Source organism: Osmerus eperlanus, chromosome 3 (assembly GCF_963692335.1).
Source record: "Osmerus eperlanus chromosome 3, fOsmEpe2.1, whole genome shotgun sequence".
Classification (NCBI taxonomy): Eukaryota; Metazoa; Chordata; class Actinopteri; order Osmeriformes; family Osmeridae; genus Osmerus; species Osmerus eperlanus.
This window is the reverse complement of record NC_085020.1, coordinates 21,179,482-21,201,607: the sequence shown is the minus strand read 5'-3', so window position 1 is coordinate 21,201,607 and position 22,126 is coordinate 21,179,482. Positions and strand designations below refer to the sequence as shown.

The following is a 22,126-nucleotide window of genomic DNA, read 5'->3' as shown; positions in this document are numbered from 1 at the left end:
TGTAAACGATGACAAGTTTCCCTTCCTGATTCACTCAGCTCAAACTGAGAACTGGTTTTGAGCAAGAAATGTCACCAAGAGACCACAACGCTTCCTCATGAAGAGAAGACGGTGCCTTGCACAACTAAACCTGTCATGGCTGGCTTTTAGGCTGTGACAAAATGATTGCACACATGGGGTTGCAAAGTTATGCATGTATTGAACTAAACTAAGAAAAGCAGTTAACAATAATGAAGTGATGGGGTGTGTCCATTAGTGACACAGCAGTGAAGGGAGTGTAGGTTTGGGTCAGGTTGGTTATAGGTGCTGGTCTGTGGGCATCTGTGAAGCCCTCTGTGACACTGCTGATTAAAAGCTTGCTGTTGAAAAGGGCTATACAAATGAATACAATGGATAAATGAGCGAGGCATCAGAATATAGGGGTACTGGAAGTGTAAAAACACTATTGAGCTACAAAACAACAAAGTGCTGGCAGCAAAGCTGAGTGGTGATGGTGGAGGGAGGGTGAGAGAAGAGCCTGCTCTTCAACAGGTAGGCAGGCTGAATATAGAGGCCTGTACGGGGCCCTGTACTACCAAGCAAGTTCAACACGCCCAGGATCAATTCTCCTGGTAGAACCCTCACTGATATCATTAGTATCCAGATTCAGTCTGTATGGTAGAACCCTCACTGATATCATTAGTATCCAGATTCAGTCTGTATGGTAGAACCCTCACTGATATCATTAGTATCCAGATTCAGTCTGTATGGTAGAACCCTCACTGCGTCCTTGTGTCAGTGATCTTAGTCAGCTGGGGACTGAATAGGCTCTCGGCCAATCACGGGGAACCTGACAGAGCCAGCATGTAACATGTGGCCTTGTGATTGGCACAGCAGTGATAGGGGCAGGTCCTCCTCTTTGTGTACAGGAAGCTTGGAGGTCTAGGCTAGTCTCGGGCTGTGAGTGAACCGGTGCCCTGCTTGAGAGAGCTCCTGTGTGGAGCTGAATGTGTGCATTGCTGACTGAAAGATAAAGTCTTCTGCCTCCATTTATCCGTTCGCTACAATATGTCGAATTCATGTTAATGTGCATTTTAAGACATTGAAATAAAAATAAATAAAATACACATTTAAAAAATGTGTCTAATCAACATAAACAATTGCGACCCCCCTGCAGTACCTCCCTGGTCAGACAGAGTTGACAGGTGAAAGGTCATTCCCTGCAGTACCTCCCTGGTCAGACAGAGTTGACAGGTGAAAGGTCATTCTCTGCAGTACCTCCTTGGTTAGACAGAGTTGACAGGTGAAAGGTCATTCCCTGCAGTACCTCCCTGGTCAGACAGAGTTGACAGGTGAAAGGTCATTCCCTGCAGTACCTCCCTGGTCAGACAGAGTTGACAGGTGAAAGGTCATTCCCTGCAGTACCTCCCTGGTCAGACAGAGTTGACAGGTGAAAGGTCATTCCCTGCAGTACCTCCCTGGTCAGACAAAGTTGACAGGTGAAAGGTCATTCTCTGCAGTACCTCCTTGGTTAGACAGAGTTGACAGGTCAAAGGTCATTCCCTGCAGTACCTCCCTGGTCAGACAGAGTTGACAGGTGAAAGGTCATTCCCTGCAGTACCTCCCTGGTCAGACAGAGTTGACAGGTGAAAGGTCATTCCCTGCAGTACCTCCCTGGTCAGACAGAGTTGACAGGTGAAAGGTCATTCCCTGCAGTACCTCCCTGGTCAGACAGAGTTGACAGGTGAAAGGTCATTCCCTGCAGTACCTCCCTGGTCAGACAGAGTTGACAGGTGAAAGGTCATTCCCTGCAGTACCTCCCTGGTCAGACAGAGTTGACAGGTGAAAGGTCATTCCCTGCAGTACCTCCCTGGTCAGACAGAGTTGACAGGTGAAAGGTCATTCCCTGCAGTACCTCCCTGGTCAGACAGAGTTGACAGGTGAAAGGTCATTCCCTGCAGTACCTCCCTGGTCAGACAGAGTTGACAGGTGAAAGGTCATTCCCTGCAGTACCTCCCTGGTCAGACAGAGTTGACAGGTGAAAGGTCATCCCCTGCAGTACCTCCCTGGTCAGACAGAGTTGACAGGTGAAAGGTCATTCCCTGCAGTACCTCCCTGGTCAGACAGAGTTGACAGGTGAAAGGTCATTCCCAGTGGCCCATGTTGTTTATTCTCTCTGGTTTCCAGATCAGTGTGGATGAAGGAGAAGTAGAGACAGATATAATACTGAGACACAACCCTGGTCTCTGGTCATCCTTGTCAAACCCATGATTGTAAATGTGTTAAGGTGTTGTTGTTCCTGGAAGGAGCCTGAGTTGAGAGCTGTCATGTTCTGAGGAGAGAGTTTCATGTGATACAGCAGACCGTAGCATGTTCAACTTCCTCATTTGAACAGCAGTCAGGGGACAGTATGTAATATTCAGGCTGCTATTCTGCCAAAAAAAAAACGATCATATAAAACATTGTATTACTCATGTTCATGAAATGTGACTATTACATATTTTATTCAGACTGACACACTGTAAGGCTGATAATGGCAGCCTATGCAGGTTGAAGCTAATCATGGCTCTATGTACATGAGCCAGTTCTGTACATGCTGTTTCTCACCTTGTGGTTTCCTGTCAGCATCAGTCACACAGCCTGAAGAGAGATCTGTCTCTCAACAGGAAATGTTCACATCTGCATTGCATGGACTTAGTTAATGCAATGCAGTTAGGGTAGTTAATGCCTTCAGAACATCACTTCAATACAGAGCACCCAGAGATCCTCAAGACTGAATCAGATAAGATTAAAGTCAAATAAGGTAAGTGTGATAATATTCCCTGTCATGATTCACAGTAGCATATTGATTGTTTTGTTCTGTAGTCAAAAGAACAAATATTCCACTCTGGTGGGTGTTGATATGGGCTTGTAATTTTTTTTTGATACCACAGCAATTTGAATAAAATAGATGTTTTAGGCTGGTGTTTTCACATGGTTGAAAATGACAACAGCCACTGATATACTTAAGCAAATCACTTACGCCTAATGTTATTGTTGCACTAGTTATTTGTTTTCCATTGGGCCTTTTAGCCAAGATACAGTTACTCTGTGATCTGGCTAACTGCAATGTTCCTTGAATCTGACCACTGAAATACTGTACAACTATTCACTTCTGATGAATCTTGATCTTCCTCGGGTACATATTCCACTCATTGTGGAACTATACTGTCTGTAAACGATGACAAGTTTCCCTTCCTGATTCACTCAGCTCAAACTGAGAACTGGTTTTGAGCAAGAAATGTCACCAAGAGACCACAACGCTTCCTCATGAAGAGAAGACGGTGCCTTGCACAACTAAACCTGTCATGGCTGGCTTTTAGGCTGTGACAAAATGATTGCACACATGGGGTTGCAAAGTTATGCATGTATTGAACTAAACTAAGAAAAGCAGTTAACAATAATGAAGTGATGGGGTGTGTCCATTAGTGACACAGCAGTGAAGGGAGTGTAGGTTTGGGTCAGGTTGGTTATAGGTGCTGGTCTGTGGGCATCTGTGAAGCCCTCTGTGACACTGCTGATTAAAAGCTTGCTGTTGAAAAGGGCTATACAAATGAATACAATGGATAAATGAGCGAGGCATCAGAATATAGGGGTACTGGAAGTGTAAAAACACTATTGAGCTACAAAACAACAAAGTGCTGGCAGCAAAGCTGAGTGGTGATGGTGGAGGGAGGGTGAGAGAAGAGCCTGCTCTTCAACAGGTAGGCAGGCTGCATATAGAGGCCTGTACGGGGCCTGTACTACCAAGCAAGTTCAACAGGTAGGCAGGCTGCATATAGAGGCCTGTACGGGGCCCTGTACTACCAAGCAAGTTCAACACGCCCAGGATCAATTCTCCTGGTAGAACCCTCACTGATATCATTAGTATCCAGATTCAGTCTGTATGGCAGAACCCTCACTGATATCATTAGTATCCAGATTCAGTCTGTATGGTAGAACCCTCACTGATATCATTAGTATCCAGATTCAGTCTTTATGGTAGAACCCTCACTGCGTCCTTGTGTCAGTGATCTTAGTCAGCTGGGGACTGAATAGGCTCTCGGCCAATCACGGGGAACCTGACAGAGCCAGCATGTAACATGTGACCTTGTGATTGGCACAGCAGTGATAGGGGCAGGTCCTCCTCTTTGTGTACAGGAAGCTTGGAGGTCTAGGCTAGTCTCGGGCTGTGAGTGAACCGGTGCCCTGCTTGAGAGAGCTCCTGTGTGGAGCTGAATGTGTGCATTGCTGACTGAAAGATAAAGTCTTCTGCCTCCATTTATCCGTTCGCTACAATATGTCGAATTCATGTTAATGTGTATTTTAAGACATTGAAATAAAAATAAATAAAATACACATTTAAAAAATGTGTCTAATCAACATAAACAATTGCGACCCCCCTGCAGTACCTCCCTGGTCAGACAGAGTTGACAGGTGAAAGGTCATTCCCTGCAGTACCTCCCTGGTCAGACAGAGTTGACAGGTGAAAGGTCATTCCCTGCAGTACCTCCCTGGTCAGACAGAGTTGACAGGTGAAAGGTCATTCCCTGCAGTACCTCCCTGGTCAGACAGAGTTGACAGGTGAAAGGTCATTCTCTGCAGTACCTCCTTGGTTAGACAGAGTTGACAGGTCAAAGGTCATTCCCTGCAGTACCTCCCTGGTCAGACAGAGTTGACAGGTGAAAGGTCATTCCCTGCAGTACCTCCCTGGTCAGACAGAGTTGACAGGTGAAAGGTCATTCCCTGCAGTACCTCCCTGGTCAGACAGAGTTGACAGGTGAAAGGTCATCCCCTGCAGTACCTCCCTGGTCAGACAGAGTTGACAGGTGAAAGGTCATTCCCTGCAGTACCTCCCTGGTCAGACAGAGTTGACAGGTGAAAGGTCATTCCCAGTGGCCCATGTTATTTATTCTCTCTGGTTTCCAGATCAGTGTGGATGAAGGAGAAGTAGAGACAGATATAATACTGAGACACAACCCTGGTCTCTGGTCATCCTTGTCAAACCCATGATTGTAAATGTGTTAAGGTGTTGTTGTTCCTGGAAGGAGCCTGAGTTGAGAGCTGTCATGTTCTGAGGAGAGAGTTTCATGTGATACAGCAGACCGTAGCATGTTCAACTTCCTCATTTGAACAGCAGTCAGGGGACAGTATGTCATATTCAGGCTGCTATTCTGCCAAAAAAAAAACGATCATATAAAACATTGTATTACTCATGTTCATGAAATGTGACTATTACATATTTTATTCAGACTGACACACTGTAAGGCTGATAATGGCAGCCTATGCAGGTTGAAGCTAATCATGGCTCTATGTACATGAGCCAGTTCTGTACATGCTGTTTCTCACCTTGTGGTTTCCGGAAATGTTCACATCTGCATTGCATGGACTTGGTAGTTAATGCCTTCAAAACATCACTTCAATACAGAGCACCCAGAGATCCTCAAGACTGAATTAGATAAGATTAAAGTCAAATAAGGTAAGTGTGATAATATTCCCTGTCATGATTCACAGTAGCATATTGATTGATTTGTTCTGTAGTCAAAAGAACAAATATTCCACTCTGGTGGGTGTTGATATGGGCTTGTAATTTTTTTTTGATACCACAGCAATTTGAATAAAATAGATGTTTTAGGCTGGTGTTTTCACATGGTTGAAAATGACAACAGCCACTGATATACTTAAGCAAATCACTTACGCCTAATGTTATTGTTGCACTAGTTATTTGTTTTCCATTGGGCCTTTTAGCCAAGATACAGTTACTCTGTGATCTGGCTAACTGCAATGTTCCTTGAATCTGACCACTGAAATACTGTACAACTATTCACTTCTGATGAATCTTGATCTTCCTCGGGTACATATTCCACTCATTGTGGAACTATACTGTCTGTAAACGATGACAAGTTTCCCTTCCTGATTCACTCAGCTCAAACTGAGAACTGGTTTTGAGCAAGAAATGTCACCAAGAGACCACAACGCTTCCTCATGAAGAGAAGACGGTGCCTTGCACAACTAAACCTGTCATGGCTGGCTTTTAGGCTGTGACAAAATGATTGCACACATGGGGTTGCAAAGTTATGCATGTATTGAACTAAACTAAGAAAAGCAGTTAACAATAATGAAGTGATGGGGTGTGTCCATTAGTGACACAGCAGTGAAGGGAGTGTAGGTTTGGGTCAGGTTGGTTATAGGTGCTGGTCTGTGGGCATCTGTGAAGCCCTCTGTGACACTGCTGATTAAAAGCTTGCTGTTGAAAAGGGCTATACAAATGAATACAATGGATAAATGAGCGAGGCATCAGAATATAGGGGTACTGGAAGTGTAAAACACTATTGAGCTACAAAACAACAAAGTGCTGGCAGCAAAGCTGAGTGGTGATGGTGGAGGGAGGGTGAGAGAAGAGCCTGCTCTTCAACAGGTAGGCAGGCTGCATATAGAGGCCTGTACGGGGCCTGTACTACCAAGCAAGTTCAACAGGTAGGCAGGCTGCATATAGAGGCCTGTACGGGGCCCTGTACTACCAAGCAAGTTCAACACGCCCAGGATCAATTCTCCTGGTAGAACCCTCACTGATATCATTAGTATCCAGATTCAGTCTGTATGGTAGAACCCTCACTGATATCATTAGTATCCAGATTCAGTCTGTATGGTAGAACCCTCACTGATATCATTAGTATCCAGATTCAGTCTGTATGGTAGAACCCTCACTGCGTCCTTGTGTCAGTGATCTTAGTCAGCTGGGGACTGAATAGGCTCTCGGCCAATCACGGGGAACCTGACAGAGCCAGCATGTAACATGTGACCTTGTGATTGGCACAGCAGTGATAGGGGCAGGTCCTCCTCTTTGTGTACAGGAAGCTTGGAGGTCTAGGCTAGTCTCGGGCTGTGAGTGAACCGGTGCCCTGCTTGAGAGAGCTCCTGTGTGGAGCTGAATGTGTGCATTGCTGACTGAAAGATAAAGTCTTCTGCCTCCATTTATCCGTTCGCTACAATATGTCGAATTCATGTTAATGTGTATTTTAAGACATTGAAATAAAAATAAATAAAATACACATTTAAAAAATGTGTCTAATCAACATAAACAATTGCGACCCCCCTGCAGTACCTCCCTGGTCAGACAGAGTTGACAGGTGAAAGGTCATTCCCTGCAGTACCTCCCTGGTCAGACAGAGTTGACAGGTGAAAGGTCATTCCCTGCAGTACCTCCCTGGTCAGACAGAGTTGACAGGTGAAAGGTCATTCTCTGCAGTACCTCCTTGGTTAGACAGAGTTGACAGGTCAAAGGTCATTCCCTGCAGTACCTCCCTGGTCAGACAGAGTTGACAGGTGAAAGGTCATTCCCTGCAGTACCTCCCTGGTCAGACAGAGTTGACAGGTGAAAGGTCATTCCCTGCAGTACCTCCCTGGTCAGACAGAGTTGACAGGTGAAAGGTCATTCCCTGCAGTACCTCCCTGGTCAGACAGAGTTGACAGGTGAAAGGTCATTCCCTGCAGTACCTCCCTGGTCAGACAGAGTTGACAGGTGAAAGGTCATTCCCTGCAGTACCTCCCTGGTCAGACAGAGTTGACAGGTGAAAGGTCATTCCCTGCAGTACCTCCCTGGTCAGACAGAGTTGACAGGTGAAAGGTCATTCTCTGCAGTACCTCCTTGGTCAGACAGAGTTGACAGGTGAAAGGTCATTCCCTGCAGTACCTCCCTTGTCAGACAGAGTTGACAGGTGAAAGGTCATTCCCTGCAGTACCTCCCTGGTCAGACAGAGTTGACAGGTGAAAGGTCATTCCCTGCAGTACCTCCCTGGTCAGACAGAGTTGACAGGTGAAAGGTCATTCCCTGCAGTATCTCCCTGGTCAGACAGAGTTGACAGGTGAAAGGTCATTCCCTGCAGTACCTCCCTGGTCAGACAGAGTTGACAGGTGAAAGGTCATTCCCTGCAGTACCTCCCTGGTCAGACAGAGTTGACAGGTGAAAGGTCATTCCTTGCAGTACCTCCCTGGTCAGACAGAGTTGACAGGTGAAAGGTCATTCCCTGCAGTACCTCCCTGGTCAGACAGAGTTGACAGGTGAAAGGTCATCCCCTGCAGTACCTCCCTGGTCAGACAGAGTTGACAGGTGAAAGGTCATTCCCTGCAGTACCTCCCTGGTCAGACAGAGTTGACAGGTGAAAGGTCATCCCCTGCAGTACCTCCCTGGTCAGACAGAGTTGACAGGTGAAAGGTCATTCCCTGCAGTACCTCCCTGGTCAGACAGAGTTGACAGGTGAAAGGTCATTCCCAGTGGCCCATGTTGTTTATTCTCTCTGGTTTCCAGATCAGTGTGGATGAAGGAGAAGTAGAGACAGATATAATACTGAGACACAACCCTGGTCTCTGGTCATCCTTGTCAAACCCATGATTGTAAATGTGTTAAGGTGTTGTTGTTCCTGGAAGGAGCCTGAGTTGAGAGCTGTCATGTTCTGAGGAGAGAGTTTCATGTGATACAGCAGACCGTAGCATTTTCAACTTCCTCATTTGAACAGCAGTCAGGGGACAGTATGTAATATTCAGGCTGCTATTCTGCCAACAAAAAAAACGATCATATAAAACATTGTATTACTCATGTTCATGAAATGTGACTATTACATATTTTATTCAGACTGACACACTGTAAGGCTGATAATGGCAGCCTATGCAGGTTGAAGCTAATCATGGCTCTATGTACATGAGCCAGTTCTGTACATGCTGTTTCTCACCTTGTGGTTTCCTGTCAGCATCAGTCACACAGCCTGAAGAGAGATCTGTCTCTCAACAGGAAATGTTCACATCTGCATTGCATGGACTTGGTAGTTAATGCCTTCAGAACATCACTTCAATACAGAGCACCCAGAGATCCTCAAGACTGAATCAGATAAGATTAAAGTCAAATAAGGTAAGTGTGATAATATTCCCTGTCATGATTCACAGTAGCATATTGATTGATTTGTTCTGTAGTCAAAAGAACAAATATTCCACTCTGGTGGGTGTTGATATGGGCTTGTAATTATTTTTTGATACCACAGCAATTTGAATAAAATAGATGTTTTAGGCTGGTGTTTTCACATGGTTGAAAATGACAACAGCCACTGATATACTTAAGCAAATCACTTACGCCTAATGTTATTGTTGCACTAGTTATTTGTTTTCCATTGGGCCTTTTAGCCAAGATACAGTTACTCTGTGATCTGGCTAACTGCAATGTTCCTTGAATCTGACCACTGAAATACTGTACAACTATTCACTCCTGATGAATCTTGATCTTCCTCGGGTACATATTCCACTCATTGTGGAACTATACTGTCTGTAAACGATGACAAGTTTCCCTTCCTGATTCACTCAGCTCAAACTGAGAACTGGTTTTGAGCAAGAAATGTCACCAAGAGACCACAACGCTTCCTCATGAAGAGAAGACGGTCCCTTGCACAACTAAACCTGTCATGGCTGGCTTTTAGGCTGTGACAAAATGATTGCACACATGGGGTTGCAAAGTTATGCATGTATTGAACTAAACTAAGAAAAGCAGTTAACAATAATGAAGTGATGGGGTGTGTCCATTAGTGACACAGCAGTGAAGGGAGTGTAGGTTTGGGTCAGGTTGGTTATAGGTGCTGGTCTGTGGGCATCTGTGAAGCCCTCTGTGACACTGCTGATTAAAAGCTTGCTGTTGAAAAGGGCTATACAAATGAATACAATGGATAAATGAGCGAGGCATCAGAATATAGGGGTACTGGAAGTGTAAAAACACTATTGAGCTACAAAACAACAAAGTGCTGGCAGCAAAGCTGAGTGGTGATGGTGGAGGGAGGGTGAGAGAAGAGCCTGCTCTTCAACAGGTAGGCAGGCTGCATATAGAGGCCTGTACGGGGCCCTGTAGTAAGTAAGTAAGTAAGTAAGTAAGACTTTATTTATATAGCACTTTTCATACAAGAATTGCAGCTCAAAGTGCTTTACATAAAATCAACAAAAACAATAATACAAGTGTTGATCTAAAACGTTTAACAAACCAAACTAGCCGCACTCTATCTGCGGTCTCTCGAATCCATCTTAGATCCGAGCTGCCACTTGCAGTTTCTAATACACAAACATGACAAGGGGGTAGACAGGACAAGACAAGGTAAACATGAGGAGAGGAGGAAAAAAGGCAACACCCAGACAATGCTCCTAGAGGAGTACAGTGTGGGAACAGACAAAAACCTCAGCACATAAGCACAACAACATTTACAAAAACACGTGACTTGCAACGGGGAGTGGGGAAACAAGCAGGCGAAGGCGTTGGATGGGGGTGGGGGGGTGATGATATCTGTAGTAGGTGAAAGTTCATGTGTGAGTAGGTCTGGGCTGGCGCCCTCGACCTAGGCCACAATCAGTCCGATTCTCCCTATGCAGATTGTGTTGGCCAGGAGACATCCTTGGTCATGACCCGGGCAGAGACCAAACCACAGATGTCGGTGGGGGGGGGGGGGGGGAGGGGGAGGGAGGAGCAAGATAGTCTCGCTTCAGCGCTCTCCAGGGGAGTTGTTTTCCAGCGACGGCCTTGGCCAAGGACTGTGCTGGTTACGGGGCCGAAAGTGGATAAGATTGGGGTAGTTGTTTTGACGAGTAGCCGCAACTCAATTTTCACGTCCACCCTTCAGGAAGGTCTCCATGTCCTCCATCTTCCTTTGCAGAGCCGCAAACTTATCCCTGTTGTAATCAATGCTGCGTTGTAAGTTCACAGTCTGAGCTCCAACAACTCTGCCCACCGCATCAATCATGTCGGGCAACCTAACGGGGCTTTTGATGGCTGCAGCCGTTTCCTTAATTTTCCGATATACAAAGCTAGCGCCTATTCCAACAGCAGAAAGCCTGTAATCACGGTTCCGAATATGAAGATGTCTTCAACGTCCTCCACGGAAAGCGCCGCTAGACACACGACACGCCAATTTTCCCACGCGTCCATCGTGTAGCCAGCTGCGAACGTCCCGTCCGGACAGTTGGGTTCCCCCGAACCCGAGCTTCTCTTCGAGAAGATGGTGTCAATAGCATTGAGAGACCAGCTAATTAATTCCATGCTTCTAGTTTCGGAGAGTGATGATGAGAGAGTATCTTGACACAAGACAAGACACAAGACACAGCCAAGCAGGGAAGGTCAGGAAGGGGAGGAGAGAAAAATGCGACCGCCTTCGTCGAGAGCCAAAGAAACTGTACTACCAAGCAAGTTCAACACGCCCAGGATCAATTCTCCTTATCTTGCATCACTAAACCCAACAACCGTGATCACGCTTAGCAGTATCATGACGGTGGTTATCAACTCCTTAACTCAACCCAGGTTTCCCCAATTGAGCGATGAGCGCATTCACATAAATGGGGCGTGTTTGCTAAATATGACCATTTACAAACATGGACAAGCGTAGAGTGCCGTATTTCATACAAGAAGAGCAAACATTAATTTAGAACAAATACGAAGACTTTAAGAGCATAACTAGAGTAAAGCCAAGTAAGACAGCATTCATCTAGTCTGGATCAAAGCCCACCCTATATCAGACTCTAATGACACCAAGTAAGACAGCATTCATCTAGTCTGGATCAAAGCCCACCCTATATCAGACTCTAATGACACCAAGTAAGACAGAATTCATCTAGTCTGGATCAAAGCCCACACTATATCAGACTCTAATGACACCAAGTAAGACAGCATTCATCTAGTCTGGATCAAAGCCCACACTATATCAGACTCTAATGACACCAAGTAAGACAGCATTCATCTAGTCTGGATCAAAGCCCACACTATATCAGACTCTAATGACACCAAGTAAGACAGCATTCATCTAGTCTGGATCAAAGCCCACCTTATATCAGAATAAGGCATGTTTATGAGTGCTGATGGACCTTCACTCCTCTTCCACTTGTGTTTGGTGCTACTGCTTGCTGTGTATCTGCCAGCATGTTCTTTGTCTCTCTGTCAGGATGTTCTGTAGCAGCACAGTGTACTTCACCTGTTTCTCTACTAGAGTCCCAGGAATACAATACGCATCACGATATTTTGAACAACATTTTAAATAAAACTGAAATTCAACTAACAGATTTATTTCCAAAACATTAAACATTTTCAATCATTTTCTTTGTTGTACATACGTACGGGATAATGTATAGAGCGCCGGTCATTATCGGGAAAATAAGCCCCGACAGGGCGAACAGCACCCCGACGGGAAGCGGTGGAACACCTGGTTGACCTACGTCTGGTGTGTAGGTCCTCCCTCCCCCTGGGGGGTTATGGGGGAACTGATCACTTCCTGCCCTCCTCTCCAAGGCTGTATTCATACCAGGTGTGTCTCTGACTGCTCTATTGCAGCTCCCCCAGCTCTCTAATCACATGACCAACAGGCTGCTGGAGAGCCTTCATTTGTGTCCAGCTGGTCTAATGCTAGGGCCCCTGAAGAGGTGACTAATACCAGAAGAAACACTTTGAGGATCTAAACACTTGTAAAGTCTTGACATTGTTTCAATGAGACAAGTGTCCTGTAGCACCACTAGGGGGCAGCACTAGGACATGGCTGCATTGTGAACCACTGATTAGTGCTTCCACACACAGTAATGGACAACACTCTCTATCCCTCCCTCCCTCCCTCCCTCCCGCTCCTCTCTCTCTCTCTCTCTCTCTCTCTCTCTCTCTCTCTCTCTCTCTCTCTCTCTATCTCTCTTTCTCTCTCTCTATCTCTCTCTCTCTCTCTCTCTCTCTCTCTCTCTCTCTCTGTCTCTCTCCCTTCCCCTCTATGTCTTTCACTTTTTATCAAAACATTTTAACATATTGGCAAGTTAAGATATTATAGGTCAAACATTGACAACACAAGCATGCTGTACAGTATACATACAGCAAACCTACAAACATACACATATAATATTATTATTATATAAACCTATATACATACACACACACCACACAGTGGTGTACTACATTCACCTCCACTCACACTTACAAACATATATTTACACATACAGTACACTGATACAAACACGTTCACACATATACACAGTGTACATTCTCTATCTTTTTCTCTATCTCTCTCTCCTTCCCGTCAAGATTAAGATTTTTTTGAAAAAGATCTAAAGTGCGAGTCACAACACGCCTTAACCAGGATCAAATCCTCCCCCTTTGTCTCCTTTACCTCCTCTCTACTCCTCCCCCTCTCTCCTCCTCACCCCCTGTCTCCTTTACCCCCTCTCTCCTCCTCTACTCCTCCCCCTCTCTCCTCCTCTACTCCTCCCCCTCTCTCCTCCTCACCCCGTCTCCTTTACCTCCTCTCTCCTCCTCACCCCTTGTCTCCTTTACCTCCTCTCTCCTCCTCTACTCCTCCCCCTCTCTCCTCCTCACCCCCTGTCTCCTTTACCCCCTCTCTCCTCCTCTACTCCTCCCCCTCTCTCCTCCTCACCCCCTGTCTCCTTTACCTCCTCTCTCCTCCTCTACTCCTCCCCCTCTCTCCTCCTCACCCCCTGTCTCCTTTACCCCCTCTCTCCTCCTCTACTCCTCCCCCTCTCTCCTCCTCACCCCCTCTCTCCTTTACCTCCTCTCTCCTCCTCTACACCTCCCCCTCTCTCCTCCTCACCCCCTCTCTCCTTTACCTCCTCTCTCCTCCTCTACTCCTCCTCCTCTCTCCTCCTCTACTCCTCCCCCTCTCTCCTTTACCTCTTCTCTCCTCCTCTACACCTCCCCCTCTCCTTCAAACCTCTGCCTTTCTCCCATCCTGTTTGGGCATGCATGCACCCTTACATAAGAAAGTTCCAGTACTGAGACTCCAAACAGGATCAACCAAGAGTGAGGGGTATATATATTTGGACTTGAATAATATGTACAGAATGTTCCATGAACAGTACCAATACCAACAGCAGTAAGAGTAGTCTTTAACGTTGGGATCAGATGAGTACAAGGCAGCACTACAGGTGATCAGACTGTCCGCATTACAGCAGACACACACAGAACGAGATGGATCACAGAGAGGAGGCTGAGGGTGAAACCAGAGTTTTATAAAGGTCAGTAGAAGGTGTTTATTCATATGTTGGAGAGTGAAGGATTTACTGTCAGTCCAGAATAGGTTATGAGTAAGTAAATTAGCATCTCTATTCCTGGTCTGATGTGTTATCCTTTCAAATACTGACGTGTTTGTTTATCAGCATAGATCCTAGGCTGCACAGTATACCATTATTTCATGTCCATTAAACATGTCTAGTGTGTCTGTAAATGTGATCAGAGGCTACTGTGAGGATGTACTGTGTTATCAGTAAACAGTGGCCAGGGAAGCAGACAGACTATGACATTTAACAAGAAAACTGTACATGTGTAATCAAGGGTCTATTTAGACTACTTTGGTCCTCTATAGACTGGGGAGCTAGTGCTAACAGCTTTTGATTGTCGGTCAGAGAGATGGCTAGCCCATGACAACCCATGATGACAAACTTTCATTGTCAATTGTCAGGCATTCATGACGCACCGCAGAGTCCAAGACAAATTTCCCTGATCGGGAAAATAAAGTTCATCGTATCGTATTCAATACACCATCTAGTGTACACCTGTTCCATGTGTTCCTCTGTGCATTGGTGAATGTGTCATTTGCACTGTGCAAGAGTATCCTGAGCATGAGAAAGACCCTGATCAGAGACAGGGCAGAGAGAGGAGGGTTCTGGCAGGGCAGGTGATCAGAGACAGGGCAGAGAGAGGAGTGTTCTGGCAGGGCAGGTGATCAGAGACAGGGCAGAGAGAGGAGGGTTCTGGCAGGGCAGGTGATCAGAGACAGGGCAGAGAGAGGAGGGTTCTGGCAGGGCAGGTGATCAGAGACAGGGCAGAGAGAGGAGGGTTCTGGCAGGGCAGGTGATCAGAGACAGGGCAGAGAGAGTGTTGTGAAGTGTGAAAAATGTTGTGAAGTGTGAAAAAAAAAGATTCTGAAAGAGAACAACAATACTTGTGTGATGGCAATGGCTTTTAACATACTAATTTAGAAACATCTTGTGTCACTTAAAGTCTAGTTTTTAAGAAATGTTTGAACTTTATATACTAAGCAACACACAATCCACTTTCTCCAGTGATCCACAATGGCCACAAGTAATAAAACGCACCTGTTGAAAACTCTGGAGCAGCTTGGGGAAAAGGAGCTGAAGACGTTTAAATGTTACCTGCAGGATAAAGTTCTGGATGGGTTTGATCCCATCCCAAAGAGCAGGTTGGAGGGACCTGCCAGAACAGACACAGTGGATAGGATGGAGGAGACATACACACTGGAAGGAGCTCTGAAGATCACTGTGGAGATCCTGAGAAAGATGGATCAGAATGATCTTGCTGAGCGGCTGATGGGTAAGTGTTCTATGGGTATTAGTATTATTATTTTATCCCAAATTGTAAACAAAAACAACAATGCAGTGATAATGCTGCAATGTCATAAGCTGGTATACATTATATCAAGACATATGTTGTATTCACTGTCAGAGATGCAGTGTAGAGATGTTGCCCTCCTTTCTGTGTCGGCAGTGTTAGTCTGCATGTGTATCTATCACTTAGGACTGCAGACACTGTAAGGACGACTGACACCCTTCTCTTAACTTAACACAGTGACATTATATTAGTGGTAGTCCAGCATGCTAACACCAACCCCAGTCCACACAGGACAGGAAACCCAGCACAGATACAGGACATGCTCCTTACATGTCACCCACAGCTCCACAGAGTGGAACACCTGAGAGGATGAGACAGCCCTGACTCTTCCTGTCTTCTCTCTCCTCACAGGTGTCAGTGGTTCTGAGGAGGCTGGTGGGAACAGTTTAACTTCCTGTCTTCCTCAGGAAGTCCAGGGTTCCTCCAACACGACTGAGACTGGAGGCCATGCTGCTGCTCCTGGTGGAAACCCCTCAGAGCCTCATGGTACATAAGAAATGATCATGATGAAATAGACTGTCATGGTACATAAGAAATGATCATGATCAAATAGACTGTCATGGTACATAAGAAATGATCATGATGAAATAGACTGTCATGGTAAAAGATGAAGCATAGGCAGTATATGTATGCTATAGAGAGCTTAGAGTAAGATTGTTGGAAATATTCATATCACAAGTAATGTGTGTGTGTGTGTGTGTGTGTGTGTGTGTGTGTGTGTGTGTGTGTGTGTGTGTGTGTGTGTGTGTGTGTGTGTATGAAGCAGCTACTCATCTGTCCTCCAATAAAGCTCAGGATGGCGGCATCATCGTGGCTCCAGTGTTAAACGCAGATGTTGGAGGCAATGTAACCTACAATATAACCACCATTAATAACATGAACACTGTGGACCATCAGAAAAAAGGTGAAAACTTAATCATTTGGCTTCTGTTCTCACAAGTATCAATTACAAAGTAAGAAAATACAAATAAAACAATGTCTAGGCTACAATATATGATATACTGTACTGTGCCATTGAGCATCAGCAAGGAGCCTCCTTCTGTTCTGAACTCCTGCTGCTGATACATGGTGGTGTCTCCGCCCATTCAGACAAGTTACACACCAACCTTTCTGTTTCAGAGGAAGCATCCCTGATCCCACAGCAAAGCACCTCCTCACCAACGTAAGACAGTAAACATGTATTTTAATGTGGTATCATAAGACGGGGAGTCAGGTGGCTGAGCGGTTAGGGAGTCGGGCTCGTAATCTGAAGGTTACCAGTTCGATTGCCAAATGACGGTGTGTCCTTGGGCAAGGCACTTCACCCTACTTGCCTCGGGGGGAATGTCCCTGTACTTACAAGGACAGGAGTCGCTCTGGATAAGAGTGTCTGCTAAATGAGTAAATGTAAATTAGACATTACAATAATGAAGTATACAATCATTTTGACAGTGGAAAATACTTTGTATGCTTACAGTAAGTGAGGCATAACCTCAAAGCAGCAAACCTGTCATTTCTGTTCAAATCAAAAACAATATTGACATGATTATTTCATTTCTTCAGACAACTCTATGAAGACAAAGAGCGAGAGACAAACAGGAGTGGTGAAGACAATGGTGAGCCTGTATTTTGAACTTGCTTTCTTTTATTATTTTTTGAGCCTGCCTTTCCAAAGCCATCAGCCAACGGGCTTGATAGAGTAACAGCTCAGCCCCTCATGCTCAACAGTACAAACCCTCTTTAGTCTCCCTGCTCATTACAGTCCTACATTAACATTAGGCTCAGGACTAAACCATATGATGTACTGTTGGTGGATGTCTAGTCTATATTATACCGCAGGTACAACACTGTTCATTACAGCCCTACATTAACATTAGGCTCAGGACTAAACCATATGATGTACTGTTGGTGGATGTCTAGTCTATATTATACCGCAGGTACAACACTGTTCATTACAGCCCTACATTAACATTAGGCTCAGGACTAAACCATATGATGTACTGTTGGTGTATGTCTAGTCTATATTATACCGCAGGTACAACACTGTTCATTACAGCCCTACATTAACATTAGGCTCAGGACTAAACCTTATGATGTACTGTTGGTGTATGTCTAGTCTATATTATACAGCAGATACAACACTGTTCATTACAGCCCTACATTAACATTAGGCTCAGGACTAAACCATATGATGTACTGTTGGTGTATGTCTAGTCTATATTATACAGAAGATACAACACTGTTCATTACAGCCCTACATTAACATTAGGCTCAGGACTAAACCATATGATGTACTGTTGGTGTATGTCTAGTCTATATTATACCGCAGATACAACACTGTTCATTACAGTCCTACATTAACATTAGGCTCAGGACTAAACCATATGATGTATTGTATATTTTACAGCAGGTACAACACTGTTCATTACAGTCCTACATTAACCTTAGGCTCAGGACTAAACCATATGATGTATTGTTAGTGTATGTCTTTATAGTCTATATTATACAGCAGGTACAACACTGCTCATATACTGTATGTCAGGAAAAAAGGTACCTCGGGAAAATAACGTCCATTTCATCTCATCAGTAATAATAATTTTGTCAACCAACACAAGTCGAAATGGGAGAGTCAAACCTGCATAGCTACAGGCAAACAATCAACACACACAACAAACTGTAGACCTGACTTTGACACAATGCAGCACTTGACTCTTCCTGTCTCTAAATAATTCTGTATTCAAAAGCAACATCCACTTCATATGTTGAGTTATGAAGATATTAGCAGTAGTATTATTGTACAGCTTTAAGAGAGAGTGTTGTCAGTTAGAAGGCTTGCATTGTATAGGTATGTTAATAAATATAAAATGTTTGTTTTATCCAGGTGTTCTTGAATTAATCGATCATTTCAAACTGAAACTGAAAGAGAAGTTTCAAGAAGTTTTTGAGGGCATAGCTAAAAAAGGAAACGCAACTCTTCTCAATAAGATCTACACAGATCTCTACATTACAGAGGGTGAGAGTGGAGAGGTCAATAAAGAACATGAGGTGAGACAGATTGAGACAGCATCCAGGAAATCAGCAAAAACAGAAACTGCCATCACATGCAACAACATCTTTAAACCCTCAGCTGGACGAGACACATGTATCAGAATTGTTCTGACAAAAGGAGTTGCTGGCATCGGAAAAACTGTCTCTGTGCAGAAGTTCATCACAGATTGGGCTGAGGGACTAGCCAATCAGGAAATCCAGTTCATCTTTCCTCTCCCGTTTCGAGAGCTGAATTTGTTGGATAGAGAAAAGTTCAGTTTGATGGATCTTCTACATTACTTTTCCATGGAAATGAGAGAATCTGGAATCTCCAATTACAACGTTCTGTTTGTCTTTGACGGTCTGGATGAGTGTCGACTGCCCTTAGCCTTCAAGAAGAATAAGAGGTGCTGTGATGTCACAGAGTCCACCTCAGTGGATGTGCTGCTGACCAACCTGATCAGAGGAAACCTGCTTCCCTCTGCTCTCATCTGGATCACCACTCGACCTGCAGCAGCCAATCAGATCCCTTCTGAGTGTGTTAACCGGGTGACAGAGGTACGAGGGTTCAATGACCCACAGAAGGATGAGTACATCATGAAGAGATGCAGTGATGAGATCCTGGCCGAGAGAATCATCTCACACATCAAGGCATCAAGGACTCTTTACATCATGTGCCACATTCCAGTCTTCTCCCTAATGTGTGTGACTGTCCTAGAGCACATGCTGAAAACAGAGAAGAAAGAGAAGATGCCCAAGACCCTGACTGAGATGTACACACAGTTTCTGGTGTTGCAGACCATACAAAAGAAAGTGAAGTATGCTGGGAAAACTGAGACAGATTCAGACTGGGATGAAGACAGCATTCAGAGTATTCAGTCACTGGCAAAACTGGCCTTCCACCATCTGATCAAAGGCAACCTGATTTTCTATGAGAAAGACCTGACAGAGTGTGGAATTGATGTCCGTGATGCCTCAGTGTACTCAGGAGTGTTCACACAGATCTTCAGAGAGGATCGTAAAGTCTTCCAGAAGAAGGTGTTCTGCTTTGTCCATCTGAGCTTTCAGGAGTTTCTGGCTGCTGTGTTTGTGTTTCTCTCATTCATCAACAACGATGAGAATCTGATGTCTAAGAATCCAGTACCTTCCAGTTCCAACAAACTGTTGGCTCTTTTCAGAGAGAAACCAGAAGTCCGATTCTACAAGAGTGCTGTGGACAAGGCCTTGCAGAGTAAGAATGGACAACTGGACCTTTTCCTCCGCTTCCTCCTGGGTCTCTCAATGGAGTCCAACCAGACTGACTTACAAGGCCTACTGACTCAGACAAGAAGCAACACACAGAGCCATGAGAAAACAGTCAAGTACATCAAAGAGAAGATCAGAGAGAATTCCTCTCCAGAGAGATGCATGAATCTGTTCCACTGTCTGAATGAACTGAATGACCATTCTCTGGTGGAGGAGATCCAACACTACCTGAGCTCAGGAAGTCTCTCCAGTGAGAAGAAGCTCTCATCTACACAGTGGTCAGCTCTGGTCTTTGTGTTGCTGACTTCAGAAGAGGAGATGGACGTGTTTGACCTGAAGAAATACTCCAGATCAGAGGAAGGTCTTCTGAGGCTGCTGCCAGTGGTCAAAAACTCCAAAGCTGCTCTGTATGTATTAGGAATTTGATTTTTTAAATGATAATATTACAACAGCACATATTGTGATAGTGTTTGATTACCGTATGTTCCTATAATACAAAACGTAACTGATGATGTCTCATGTTCTCCTTATGTTATTAGGCTGAATGACTGTAACCTCTCAGAACGGTGCTGTGAAGCGCTGGCCTCAGCTCTCCCCTCCTCAGATCTGACAGAGCTGGACTTGAGTAACAACAACCTGGGGGATTCAGGCATGAAGCTGCTCTCTGCTGGACTGGGGAATCCACTCTGCAAGCTGGAGACACTGAGGTCTGTATTCATGTTCAACATGACACAACCAGGAGACAGTGTTGTAGTCAAGATCACCTAAACCGAGACCAAGGTGTATCGAGACCGAGACAAGACCAACACTTTGAGGGGTCGGGAAAGGGTCAAGACTAAGACCAAGACTGGGCTATACTCAGTCAAGTCCAAGACCAAGTCAGGGCGATACCGGGTCAAGACCAGACCACTCAAAACACACAAGCAGTAGGGTTTGACTCGGTAAAAAGTTAAATTTGATCTGTAACTGTGTATTTGAACTAAAAATTAGCACTCTCAAAGTAGTGCAGTGTGCTTATGGCAATGCAGCCCATTTAATACATTAGTTTTTTTCTTTTCTTAGAGGCGCATTAGTACTCGGTCTCTGCTTTCATATCTGTCTCTCTCACCCAAGTGAAGGAGCGCGGTACCGCAGTGTTTAACTTAGCTTTATTAAGTCGGGAGAGATATGCAGCTGACATGAGTTAACGTTGAGGTAACATAACTTTATATTCATCATTAGCTACATAGCTTTAGGTGGCCTGGCTCGTTATCACAAACAAAATCTGCCAAGCAACTTAAACAAAATTTTAAATGCCGGTAAAGGTTTTATGTAGGCCTAGTCCCAGCCTCATCAGTGAGCGTCTCTTTGCATAATTATAACACAAGGTGTGTTTTCTTTTGGACGTTATTGTAAACTATTTGTGGTTCAGGTCTGCATATCTGTTCAACATGACACAACCACAGTTATAATCACACCACACACTGGTTGTGAGTTTGTGGTCTATTAAAGGTACAAGGGGGCCGGACAAAGAATATTCAGGGCAGGCTAGGTTTGTCATCCACAAGGCAGAGTCATTCAGGTACAGGGCAGCAGGCAGACTCGAAGTCAGGGCAGGCAGGATGTAAGGACCAGGGGAACTAAGAGGCAGAAAAGACTAAAGGAGGTAGAGAAAAACATGCTGGTACTGTAGGCTTGACAAACAAGAAGAACTGACCCCAAACAGAAAACACAGGGATAAATGAGGGTAGGAAGGAAGATGGGAGACACCTGGAGGGGGTGGAGACAAACATGAGATGGGTGAAACAGATCAGGGTGGGACAGGAATCTATTTAAGACATACTACTTCATTATGTTATTGTAGATTGACATGGCATTGTGTTTTGTATCTGTCTGCTAGTGTATTGTTGTCCCTGTGCTTGACACCACTATCCCTGCATCAAGGGTTGTGTGTCAGAAATAGCCAGAAATGTATGCTGTGTGGTATACTGACAGACCTGCTACTGGATGTAATATGTAATACTTTCTTGGTGTATTGTACTACTATGACGATTTTGTGAGGAACTGAAGGGTAAAATTTAAGAGGCCACTGCAAATGTTACCCTTCTGTTCCTCCCTCAAAATGGTCCTTCTCCACTTTTTAAAAAGGAAAGAAAAAGATGCACTGCATGCACAATTTCTGACACTATAGTTTGGTACGATTCCATTTGAGATAAAAGTAAAGTCAGCCAACCTGAACAGACAGTCCTCCAACTGATATTCTTTATTTCTACCTCCAGAGGGTAATAGTGTTTATAATTCTTCTTATAATCATAATAGAAATACCTCAGGATGACCACATGATGTCTCAGTATACGACAAGAGATAGAATATTCCACAGGTACAATCCAGCCCAGTGACATCAGCTTCTCAGACAGGTTAATATTTCACATTGGTTACTGACTACCGTGTCATTGTGTTCAAATCAATGTCATTTGTATAGCCCTT

The 22,126-nt window shown here is 44.7% G+C and overlaps 1 protein-coding gene across 5 annotated transcripts in view; it reads left to right on the top strand.

Moving 5' to 3' along the window:
• Positions 1-22,126, top strand: part of LOC134017788 (NACHT, LRR and PYD domains-containing protein 12-like) — a 162,496-nt gene that overhangs the window by 123,417 nt on the left and 16,953 nt on the right. The window contains exons 1-9 of one of the 5 annotated variants that reach the window (XM_062457814.1): positions 2,696-2,782; positions 8,786-8,902; positions 15,064-15,331; positions 15,761-15,895; positions 16,173-16,313; positions 16,529-16,571; positions 16,952-17,004; positions 18,270-20,067; positions 20,200-20,367. In XM_062457814.1, the coding sequence (XP_062313798.1) occupies positions 15,073-15,331; positions 15,761-15,895; positions 16,173-16,313; positions 16,529-16,571; positions 16,952-17,004; positions 18,270-20,067; positions 20,200-20,367 (2,597 nt within the window). In that variant the 5' untranslated portion in view covers positions 2,696-2,782; positions 8,786-8,902; positions 15,064-15,072. Of the gene's footprint in view, positions 1-2,695; positions 2,783-5,364; positions 5,477-8,785; positions 8,903-15,063; positions 15,332-15,760; positions 15,896-16,172; positions 16,314-16,528; positions 16,572-16,951; positions 17,005-18,269; positions 20,068-20,199; positions 20,368-22,126 lie in introns of those variants that run through there. The other 4 variants (XM_062457817.1, XM_062457816.1, XM_062457813.1 and 1 more) reach the window with 4 other exon arrangements.